A 12,228-nucleotide genomic window follows, 5' to 3' on the forward strand; every position below is an offset into this window, starting at 1 on the left:
GGAACAGGATGCCCAGAGAGGTGGTGGAGGCCCCATCCCTGGAGACATTCAAGGCCAGGCTTGATGAGGCTCTGAGCAACCTGGTCTAGTTAAAGATGTCCCTGCTTACTGCAGGGGGGTTGGACTAGATGACCTTTAAAGGTCCCTTCCAACCCAACACGTTCTATGATTCTATGTTACAAGTACAGAAACAACCACCATGGCACTGTCATCCCACGTTTGGCAAAGAAAAATACCAGAAATCAAGACAAATTGTTATTTTGCAGTTACCTTTGCAAGATAACTTTTATGGAATACTAGAAAATTAGCAAATGTTTTTCGCTCCCATAAGCAAACTTTTATGTTTAGGTGAGAAGAGGATTTGAAAAAAAAAAAAAAGTAACCAGAGGAAAAGATAGTGGTGTATATTATTTTAATAACATGAATTGGAATACAAAAAAAGACTGAACTCTGCTTATACGGCACTGACATAACCAAACTGGAAATAAAACCCAGTGTGTCTAGTTCCTCCTAAACAACACAACTGGTCACAAAACAAAATCTAAAGACTGTAGCAAAAATCTACATTAGAATTTGTCATGACATATCTCATTTGAAATACCTGACCACATAAATATTTAAAGTATATTAACCAGCTGAATATAAACATCAGTTCAACAATAAGATTTATATCTCAGTATACCCAACATCAAGTAAATCTTGAAGTGCAAAAAGACAATTATTCAATGTAGTTTTGTTAGCTGTAAATTAGTTCTTTGATGTAATCCAGCTCTATCACGTAACATGATTTCTGTCCTGATACACTGCAATACTTTAAATGTGCAAACTTCCGGAAAATTCCTTTTTTGGCCTTAAAATAGAGTTGTGAATATACTATAGAAACAAAACCAGAAGCCTATCCAAAAAAGATCCTTAAAGTGCATAATACATGTTTTCACACAATGGCAGGAAAATAGCATTAAAAAGATCAGGGACTTGGTACAGAAAATTAGGAATGTATACTTCAAATGAACTCACTGCTTCCTTTTTTCTGCTATAATAAATTCCTGGGTAACAATAAGTGATAAACGAAGGCATAAAGTAGCCTCATAGTGCTGTTAATAGAATGACATAAAGCTGACATAAAAAGTCACTACAAAGTGCTGGTTCACAAAGAACACTGCTGCAACAAAGGCAGTTTTATTAACGTTTACAAAATTATTTAATACTCACTGGAGTCCAATCTTGCCCCCCAGAATATATTTGAAACATTCCAATCTGACAGCAACCCTTTTGTGGCGTTTTGCCTCATTCCCTCAGCATGGCGACTGACCAGCAAACCAGCTATAGCGATTTGCTAATTCAGGACACGGGGCTTAGAATTCCCTTCTTACTATATTTTACTTTCCCAAAAGATCAGGTTAAAAAAAAAATAAAAAAAAATTCTTGTACCTTTACAACAAGCTGGGATTTCAAATGTCAATTTAAGATGAATTATGGATTTTTGACACCTGTCTTCATTAGTTTTGAGAAAGATGAATTAAGTTGCTTTGTCAATAAAACCTGCAATGCTTTAAACGCACTGCATGCACAGCATTATCTGGATGCCAAGTACAACACCTTGTTGTAATTAACAGTGAGAAAAACAGAAAAGGCTCAAAGATGCTATCGTCTTGCTATGTACAGTGCTTTTAAAAATTGCGTTTTGCAGCTTAAGTTCCTGCTTGTTTCCTAAACTCACCGTCGCTACAGAATTTTTTTCTGTAGGCATACCACCTCTCTTCTCTTCAAACAAAAACTCTGCCTTCATTTAAGAGACTACAACTCAACTTATTTCTGCATGCAAAGAAGCATGCCTCTCTCAATCTGGATAAAAGCAGGCGCTTTGGTCAGGAACCCCTGACACTCTACCTCCCATGAGCCATGCTGCAGAGGGCCAGGAACAGTTCTTGTTGTAGTGACTTTTACAGCCTTTCCGCCTGCTGCTGCTGCTGTTTTGCATCAGCCTGGTGAGGTTGCTCCAGGCTGTCATCTCGGTGCTGTTGTTTCTGCTTCTGCTTTTTCTTTTCAGCCAATGCTTTTGCTCTAGTGGTCACAGGCCTGGGTCGAGCATCAGGTCTCTCTTCATCCTGCTGGTGCTTTTTGCAATGTTTTTCAAAGGTTGAAATTTTGGCGTATGTCTGGTTGCAAACCAAACAGTGGTACGGCCGCTCCCCACTGTGTGTTCTCATGTGAAGCTGGAGGTAAGAGGACCTGGAAAAGGCTCGGCTGCAGACCGAGCAGCGATGAGGCTCGCGTACCTCGTGGGTCTTCAGATGCTGCTTGAGGGACGACGCCTGCTTGAAGGCCTTGCCACAGATGGAGCACTTGAAGTTCCTCTCGCCTGACTCGAGAACCTGGTGTGACACGAGGTGGGCAGAGGAGCGGAACTTCTTCCCGCACTTGTCGCACTTGTAGGGCCGTTCCCCGGTGTGCAGGCGGACGTGGAGAACCAGCCCAGCCTTCTGCGTAAAGGCCTTCTCGCACTGCAAGCACTTAAAAGGCCTCTCACCTGTGTGCACGCGGCGGTGGGTCGCGAGGTGCGAGGCGCGCCCGAAGAGCTTGCCACAGTCCTCACACTTGAAGGGCCTCTCGCCAGTGTGGATGGCCTTATGGCGCACCAGGTGGGAGGACTGGAGGAAGAGCTTCCCACAGACGGGACACTGGTACTTCCGCTCACCCGTGTGGGAGCGGAGGTGGAGGGCGAGGTGCGACGAGGAGATAAAGGCCTTGCCGCAGAGCGGGCAGGCATGGGGCCGCTCCCCGGTGTGGGTGCGCTTGTGGAGGACCAGCCCCGAGGAGAGGGCGAAGGCCTTGGTGCAGACAGGGCAGCGGTAGGGCTTCTCCCCGGTGTGGACCCGCCGGTGCTTGGCCAGGGCGCTAGCCTGCGCGAAGGCCTTCCCGCACTGCTCGCACCCGTGGGGCCGCTGCGCCTGGGCGGCAAGCGCCAAGCTCCGCCCGCCCTCCGCCCGCCGACCCGCCGCCCCCGCCGGCACCATGGCGGCGGCCCACCCGCCGCACCCCGGAAGCTGCGGCCGGAGCCCCTGCCCCGAGCGCACGCGCCGCCGGCGCGCGGTGGTGACGTCACGGGGCGAGGTGCAGGCCGCCGCCGGGGGGGGTCGCGTCTCGCTCGGCGGCCCCGCTCCGCTCCCGCAAGGGCGGGCTCAGGGCGGCGCTGCGGAGCGGCCCTGGGGCACGGGAGGCTCCCGTCCGCCCCCTGCGCTGACCCAACAGGCCTTTACGTCAAGACGCGCCGTTGGCTTCGCTGTGAGAAATAGGCAGCGCAGTGCTGAGGGGGGGGCCGTGCTCCTCACGCCCCCGGGTTTAGAAAACGTGGTGTGGGGCAGGTGCCGGTTGTGGACGGGGAGGACCCCCACCCAGGTCAGGACAGGGAGGTAAGCCAGACCCCAGGGAGCATTTCAATCGGGGTACTGAAAACATACGAAATTCGAGAGCACCCAGGCTTTGAGGATGTGCGGTTGCTTTAATTGTAAAGCAACTGCAATGGAATTTTGCAGAACAAGCTGTTAAGGCATTAAACTGCCCAAAACACGGGTGAAAACTACTGTAGATAAGCTGAGTTTTTGATCTAACAGCGTAAATTTCAACATTCAGCAAGTCATTTTCAAGAGCTGTTTTGAAATGTTTAATGTGCTTTTTGTTTTAAATTTACAGGGCAACTTGTCTCACCGTCATCAATATCTCAATACAAAAATCTTACAATGCTTTATTTGCTAAAAAACTACAACATTAAAATTAGGGTTAGGTAGTTTTCCTTTTGCCAGCTGTTTTGTTACGAGGAGCGTCCCATAATCCATTGCTAAAAGTTGCTGTACTTAATAAGTTAGGCAAGTTCTGTACATAATTACAGTCATAGAAGAGCGTGCAGCTGTATAATACACCACAGTCAAACACCACGAGGGCAAAGAACTACTATATATGAAAGTTTTTTGTTGACGACTTTATAGTTTATTTGACCAAGAGTCAACTTGATATCCTTGTAACAGAAGACTGACATCCATCTTAGGCACTGATCCAGGCAGAATTGCCTTGCAGAAAAACCTGGCTCTTTTTCCAAACCCATACGCTATTAAAAAAATTTTATGTAGCTCAAAGTCTTTAACAACTCTATAAAAAATAATTATTTGCTAGTTTCATGCTTATCTTCAAATACATGAAGTATTTGAGAAACTTAACATTCTCTTTCTGAATTGGGTTCACTGCAGTATTAGATCAGGCAGAAACTTCCAAACCTTAATTAGCCAAGTGCGACTCAACCAATTGAGTATGTCAGCTTGAGCAAAAAAGTTTAAATACAACTCTAAAAAAAAAAAAAAAAAAAAAAGAAAGTTTGTACCACAGCAGATCAAGCTAACTAACACTGAATATCTTTTCCACAGTGGGGAAAAAAAAAAAAAAAATCACTATCGTAAGTTTTAGCACAGGATATTCAGGGAAAACATACTGTAAGACCATGCTTTGTAAACATTTATACAAATCATTCAGAGACTATTGGCTTTGGAATGAATTTTCAAATACTTGGCATTATGCAGGGCAGTAATTAACAGCTAATGCTATGAAAACCAGCAACTTTAACATGAAGTTATGACAGCAAGAGCAGTGATGGCTCCTGCATCAAGTCATTAAAACTGGATATTAACTTATGTTTTATTATAAAGTTTATAGCATTACAGAGTCCAGCATGGCACAATAAGTAACCTTTTACGGTTGCAGTATTTGTTTTTGCTTGGTACAAAAAAGCTGAACAGCAGCATAATTGTTATATTGAATCTGGGATTGGAATGAATTTGTTTCTTCTGAATAAGGACGAGTCAGTGATTTAAAATAAAAAGGCTGCATTTTAAAATCTCAAATATGTGCAAAATTCCTTTCAGTACAGTAGAGAATATGGTAGAGATGTGTGCAATCTTGAAAGTTACATCCCAACCCAGATACTGCCAATATATTGCAAAGAATCACATGGAGGGTGAACTCTGAACGGTTACTCACGACTTTCAGTATTATTTCCAAGAGTCCTCCTCACAGCTGGTGCTCTCTCCCCACCCTGCTTTATGTCCTTTTATGCAGTGCATCAAGTACTGACATTCATAATTATTGTAAAAAAACATTGGTCCATGATAGTTCTAATAAGCTTCCTTCAGGAATTCCAGTAAACTCTCCATCCGAAGACAGCTCTAATTGTTACAATGGATTTAGGAAAGCAAATGCAATCTAAGACGTGAAGGTCTGTGAAGATTAGTATCTCCATTTTCCTAAGGTCTTCAATGGCTTATAAAAACACAGAAGATGGATTCCAATGTTATTATTTGGAAAGTCCCTTGATTTTGGTGCTTTAGCCTTGGTGTGATATTCTGTTTTCACATGTTGTAAGCAACATAAATAGGATCCAACTGGTCAGCTAAAAAACCATCTCTCAAGTGCATTCGTTGTTTCTCACCACGGGAATTGATAGGAATAACACCAGGGTCCACAATGACTACAACACCTACTATGAGATAATGCTCTTCCAGAACCACATTTGTTACCAGTGCGACCAGGTCCAACGCTTCTTGTTCTGAGCCTTCCAGCTCCACAACCACCACAAGCAAGTTGGTCCATGTAAACACAGCACTGTCAGCATGATACAAATATTAATGGTGAGAAAAAAAATACAAAGTCAAAGAAAGCTAGTTATCAAAGACAGGCTCACTGGAAATAAAGCTTGTACGGACTCGAACAACGCAATAAATGAGAACAAGTGATGTAACAATAATGTGAAAATATTTGTAAATCAAGAGGTATTAAAGCTGTAACTTCCTGGGATATTCTCTGCCACATGTTTTTTAATTGTTCATGTACAAAATGTAAGTAGGCCTTTTTCTCTTATATGTATGCCATCAATCATGTATTTAAAAGTCCTGTGCAATTCTGTATTAAAATGGGAACCATTAAGATTTCACATTCAGTGTGCACATACTTGGTATTAACGTACTTGTGTAAATCTTCAGAGATTATTAAAGGAAAGACAAAACCTTCCAAAGCTTACAAGTAAATACTACCACTTTGAGACTGAAGAGCACCTACAGCCAAATGGCATACGTCGTCCATTAGGACCAAATGAGAACAGTATGTTAGAAGATATCATTCACGAAATGCTCGAGATGTGTTGACCACATCCGAGTGTGTACATTCTGACACAGCCAGGGAAGTCAACAACACAACCTGCAAGTGCTGTGCTGCCCTGTTCATGCCCTGCCCTCCCTCTATGAGTATGAAGATCAAACTGTGATAAAGGGGTGGGCTTGCTTTTTTTTTTTTTGACTGACGGAGGCAGGGGAAAGAGGGGCACTATATTTCAGTTACTCTCACTGCAGTAGTTTCTAAGCAAAGTTTTGGTTAGTTTAAACTACAGCAAGCTCTCAATCTAGCATGCTGTTCCGCAACGCTTGACTTCTGCTGTTTTAGAAGAAATAGAAGGATACAAAAAAGTATGGCTCTTACCATTCTGCGATGCTCTTATGTGCTCTTATTACAGAGGTCTCTATATCAATGGGATGGTACCTCATTCCTCTGAGCTCCAGTGTTTCATCCAAGGAGCCTACCACATACAGGGCATCGTGCCTCTCTGCAATACAGCACAGACATTTAAAACATCATCAGATCTACAGAACAAACATGGCCATTTGTACATGCTTATTCCTGACATTCTAAGATGTTTCCGGTGCTTCCTAGGAGAAAGAGTCTATAATAAACATCAAGCTCTACCATTTGGAGAGAAGAGAATTAAGAGGTCATTTAGCACTTACGCCTATTGACTCCAAGGAGATGAAACCAGACTAAAAAGAATCTCAGTTCATAAACCAAATCAAAATCCATTGTTAAAGCATCTTTTTGTCCCACCATTCTTACCAGAGAACTCGCCTCTGATCGATAGGAAGACTTTTCCAATTTCCAAATGTAACTTTTTTTTCTTTTAAAAACAGGATTACACCCACTTGTCCTCATGCCAGCAATATTCTTCTCAGCTTCTTAAGTTCCCCACACTGCAGCAAGAACAACTCTATTCCCTTGTCAGCCTTAGCTTTGCTAGGTTAAATAAGTAAAGCTCTCCTAGACCCCTCCTGAAGGACACACTCTCCACATTACCATGTCGATCCTGTAACTCTTCAGTTGAACTTTGCTTTTTTTTTTTTTGCAGCCATTTTATAAATCTGCTCAATTGTGTAACTTGAGACAAAAAGCATGTTGGGAAGCTGCACTGTATTTCATGCATACTTGCTACGTTAGTTCACCATACATAGCCTCCAAAATGCCAACAAACTAAAGTACAACTGACATTTTTCCACAGCGATAAAAATCTCTATGATACATGATTTTTCAGAAAGCTACAAAGCACAAAAGCTTGCTACAGTAATCTAGTGCTACGCCACCTGCAACTTCTCTTTCTTTGTGAAGGTCTGCTCACAGATTCCAATTTCTGTCATCTACCAGCTTTCTCAAGTGAAGTAGGGTTTGATATATTAAAGCTTTAAACTAATTGAAGTAGGTGCTTAATATATTAGAACTGTAAATTAGAGTAGGAGCTTAATTTAAGAGACTGGGTGCCTTAAGGCTACAAAGAGCAGATGCAACAGTTGTAGTACTAAATATTAGAACTTATCTCCTATTTTTTAAGAAAGAATGCTTCAGGTCAATATAACCTTGTAGTAGAAGCTTATCTCTCAAAACAAGGGGCCCAGGGTTATTGAGGAATGCAGAGACTAGTCAAAACTAACACTTCTGATGCGCCAGCAAGAATAAAGAAGTAGAGCAGAGGCCTGCAGTTCACCCAGAAGTCACAACGATGAAGAGGAGTGGAGGAAGTAAACAACCACCAGATGTCTCTGAAGACCACCAAGAGACTCTAGTGTGCATGCGGGAGTGGGCAGTAACCTGTAATAATGAGTTAATTAATAGGTAATCATTTCTTGGAAAACTAGTGAATATGCATACATAGCATGTATTTAAACTGTACATCTAAATCAGTCGGCGCACACATTAGGTGGAGCAATCCCCTGTGTGCCCGGTGCTGCAATAAAGAATACCTGCTTAACAGTCACCAAGGCTATCGAGCCTTAACTTCGGCATTTCACGGCATCACAAGAACAGGGAGCCATTTCACTTTGAACAGTGACAGAAGGACAAATCCGTCAAAGCATCTAGTACAGAACCTTGCACTGAGCAGCCGTACAGTGTGCCCCGGAGGTCTGGTAACTACCCAAGAAAATCAGAGAGGAGGAAGGCAAGGAAAGCTTAGAGAACCTTGTTTGAGCGTTCTTTTATCATGCTCTACCAGCTCCGAAAGGGAAGATGACATGTAGTAAAATCTTTTTCAGGGACCTGGATCTATGTTACATCAGCTCCCACTGACAGCCTGAGACCACACTCCTTGAGGAACAGAGACTCAGGAGGGGCCGGCCAGCACAGAACTGCTCAGTGTACTAAGCTGAACGGGTGGAGAGGCCTGGTGCCAAGAAGGGACCCTTCTGTGTAATGGGGGTAGCTGGGGCTATGGATACCATGTATCTCTGATGAAGACTGTTTCTTTACCAGAATTCACCTTTTGCTCTCCTGCCCCTGCATCCACTCAGCGTGGAAGTCTGCAGGACGCAGCTATGGAGAAGATGGAATTCAGTGGGCTGCAGGGATTTCACCAGCTGCAGCAATAGCATTCAGCTTTCTTACTCTCAGCCCCAGGGAGACTGAACAGCACACCAGCACAGCAGACTGCAGGATGACCCTCTCTGAGCGACTAGATCCAATGGAGTTACGTCATCGAGCATTTCTGAACCCTGGACGGGTATCCGCTGCAACAGGTGGGGTAGCTCCTCAACAGAAGTCTGCACCTTCAACACATTGCTCTCCTTACTCACTCTTCTTCTTTCATATAACAGAGGACTAAAAGTAGGATGGACATGCATGGCAAGACAGACGCTTATGTTCCAGGAGTAGTAACACCGCTTTTCTATCTTGTACCACGAGTGATTACAGGAAATGTAAAAGGCGTCTGTTATACCTACTCCATATTCTGTCTCAACAGAAAAAGGAGCAGTTTTTCTTCCATCTGCTTACATTTCTCAAGTTTAGACATCTTGGCTTAGATTGAAAAATGAGATTAACAATTTATTTTCTATACTGGAAAAATTATGGAGAAGTTACTCCTCTAGACCTTTAACTTCTGAAAGGCTGGGAAATCATAGGTATTTGAGCATTTTCTGAAACTGCTGAATGACTTAACGTTATTCATATTCTCTAGATCAGCACTGAAATACTGCATCTTGTCTGCAAGGAAATGGGTTCAGAGGAAAAGTGACTAGAAAGGCTCTAGTGCTTCTAACAAATGAGCTCATATTATTTTGTGCTGAATGGGATCATCTGGCCAAACCGGTTTGAGAACACAAAAGGTGAGATGCAGGGAGCTGTCATTCTGACTCAGCTCCATCTCGCCTTGGCAGATGCTTATTGATCCCTATGTGTGCAGAGATAACTTGGGGGGAGCTGCGGAAATGGCTCAGCCTGGGGTGGTCTCAACACTGCATTACAAAAAGAACGGCAACCCGAATGGTGCCTTTAACAAACAAAATGCCCTGAGTCACATGGCACCACTATTCAGTGAGTGTGAGACCAGACATCACAAAATAAACATTGCTATCTGAGGGGCCATCAAACCACCAGAGATAACCATCCCAGATAGTGCAATCCATTCAAGCACAGTCCTGAAACAGGATATTTAAGTCCAAAGTTTTGGGGACCAAAATGGGGAGTCTTCCAAAGATACAGCTGGCCTGCAGGAGATTCTACTCCCCCCCCCCCCCGCCCCCGGCCCTTGTCCAGGACGCTGTGCAAGGTAACTTCCTGGGATTGAGTGGCCATACCTGAGAGAGAGGGTAAGTGATTTAAAAACATACGTATGATGCCTAGCATGCTCTAAGATTGTGATTTGTGCACTTGTTTAAGGTATTCATATCTAGTGCGATTGTGGTTTGTGTTGTTACTTTTCAGGATCACCTGTTAGGTGGTAATAGTGTATTCTGTGAATTGTTTTTGTGCTTTTTCCTTAAATTGCAATAGTGCATTCTTCCATTGTATCCATAAGAACTTGCAATAGTGGCATATCAGACCTGTGAGTGAAGTCCAAATAAACTGTTAATTTGAACCTCTCAGTGAAGTCTTTTCCTCTCCGACACATGTGCAAGTGGAAATAAAGGAAGATGGATATGATTTCTAAATCTGTCAAAAGGGCATTACGAATTTCTCATTTTGCACAATTACCCAGTATCACTATAATGAACGAATATGTTCAGAGTAACAATTCCTGTTACATTCAGCACTTTTCACTGATGGAAGTCAGGATAAACTACCAGGATAGCTTACTCTTTGCTAGCTCAACTACCCCAAGGAGTTTCAAACACATGCTTCTGTAAGTACATTTGTTTTCTCTTACCTCCACTAGCATCAGTAAGTTCTGTTCTGCGCAGAAAGCCAAGGTACCCAGTCCGAGCCCATACGGTCTGAGTGTCTCCAAAACTCAAGCGAGCAGTAAAGTGATCAGCATGCAGTGCTTCTTCTCCATACACTGTGTAGTAACCAGTAGCATTGTGTGGACTACTCACCCATATCTAGGGAATACAAAAAAAACCCCACAAAACAAAAGGGAATAATTCCCATATAAACATAGGTTATTTTCCCAGACCTAGGCAGCATCATTTATTGATTTAAAATACCTGTTTCACTACCAATTTTATTGCTCCTAAAATGCCAGTAGTAGTTTTATTAAAATAATTCATTAACTTCTACCTCACAGAAAATGACCAGGAAGAAGAAGTAAAAAGGAGTCTTATATACATGTAATTGGGGATGGTAAAGAGGAAAAATGAACTAGGCATCTGGCTTACTGGAGAGGAACACCTGTTAACTTGCAATCTTCTATTAGTTGGACATCTTAGTACACACAAAGCCAGATGTATATAAAACAAAGATTAAACCAAACAGCAAACTACCTCATTACTACTGTCCACTGATGGGAGTACATAAGATATTCACTGCCTCTTCTAGCTGCCAATCAGACACAGACTGGTCAACTGATACCACCTGGTACTGGCATGCAGTCATTTTGCAGAGGAGAGAGGAAACCATGCAGGTGTATGTATAAGTATGTACGCAGTTCCAGCTGTCTGTCGAGTTCATTCACTTGCCACATTATGTGGCTGTCCCACTAAGAGACAGGTGTCTATCCGACATGATTTATCTATATATTAAATCATTGCTGATAAACAAAGTACAACGGCATCAAGCTTTACCTCTCCTAAATGCGAATCTCCTAGAGGTCCCTTGGTTTCTGTGTGCGCTATGATGACCTTTACCCCTGGAAGAATCTTGAATAAGAAGCAAATGTTTAAAATAGAAGTTAAGAAAACTTGAATTCATCAAAAGAAAAATCAATAATGCAGAACCACCGAAGTCACCCATCTGTGCAATTTTTACCTTTCTGCCCCTCTCTGCATGATAGATATCAACCATCTCTTCTTACCAAGTTGTTTAATCATTTAAACTCTAAGCGTCAATTTTGCAGCTTCAGAGTTGAAGTTTGTTTCATACCTGAAAAAAGTCTTCCACATGAAGGCCTCTGATTTTTTCCTATTGCTTCACTTTACACACATGGCTTCATTTTTAACTAGCTGTTCATTTTATGCTCTCTCTAGTTCCTCTCCTAGATATACCGTGATTAGTGAAGCTTGTTGCACAGATTCTGTACTGACATTCAGTTGAAGCAGCTCACCACCCAGGTAAGGATCATGAGGAAGGATTGCTCTCAACCTCTCACCTTCCCAGACTCCGTAAGTGGCAGACTGTGTGGAGAACCTCTCTCTACCAAACGCACCCTGAGAAAATAAAAGAATGCATTTGTACGAGGATTTATGAACTTAAACAGAAGTTAAACAGATGTGCTCCAGTATGTCCAGTGTTATCCTCTCCTTAGCTGCACTGACAAAACTGTTAGGATGCCAGCCAATTATGCTCAGTCATTCACAATGCACTAGACCGTTAAGAGTTTCTAGCTATCTTCAAGACTTCCATATTAGCATTCCCATAGACGTTTCTTTTAAGAATCAGAAACTCAGCTCTCTGGAGAGATTTTCCAACGGAGCTCTGAGGTTGCAGTTGCACCAG

At 42.8% G+C, this 12,228-nt stretch overlaps 2 protein-coding genes across 5 annotated transcripts in view; both read right to left on the minus strand.

Moving 5' to 3' along the window:
• Positions 1 to 395: 395 nt before the first annotated feature.
• Positions 396 to 3,102, minus strand: LOC141746900 (uncharacterized). The gene has a single exon (XM_074596228.1). The coding sequence runs from the start codon at positions 3,015 to 3,017 to the stop codon at positions 1,944 to 1,946; it is 1,074 nt and encodes a 357-aa protein (XP_074452329.1). The 5' UTR covers positions 3,018 to 3,102; the 3' UTR covers positions 396 to 1,943.
• A 538-nt stretch (positions 3,103 to 3,640) lies between these two features.
• DIP2A (disco interacting protein 2 homolog A) overlaps positions 3,641 to 12,228 on the minus strand; it is a 130,607-nt gene continuing 122,019 nt past the window's right edge. For all 4 annotated transcript variants that reach the window (XM_074596225.1, XM_074596223.1, XM_074596222.1 and 1 more), the window contains 5 exons: positions 11,882 to 11,939; positions 11,358 to 11,432; positions 10,502 to 10,676; positions 6,520 to 6,643; positions 3,641 to 5,649 (listed from right to left, as the gene is read on the minus strand). In XM_074596225.1, the coding sequence (XP_074452326.1) occupies positions 5,397 to 5,649; positions 6,520 to 6,643; positions 10,502 to 10,676; positions 11,358 to 11,432; positions 11,882 to 11,939 (685 nt within the window). In that variant the 3' untranslated portion in view covers positions 3,641 to 5,396. The remainder of the gene's footprint in view (positions 5,650 to 6,519; positions 6,644 to 10,501; positions 10,677 to 11,357; positions 11,433 to 11,881; positions 11,940 to 12,228) is intronic.

The sequence above is a fragment of the Larus michahellis genome, chromosome 7 (assembly GCF_964199755.1).
Source record: "Larus michahellis chromosome 7, bLarMic1.1, whole genome shotgun sequence".
NCBI classification, from domain to species: domain Eukaryota; kingdom Metazoa; phylum Chordata; class Aves; order Charadriiformes; family Laridae; genus Larus; species Larus michahellis.

Coding starts and splice junctions, on each gene's coding strand:
- LOC141746900 (XM_074596228.1), bottom strand. CDS start 3,017: ATGGTGCCGGCGGGGGCGGCGGGTCGGCGGGCGGAGGGCGGGCGGAGC.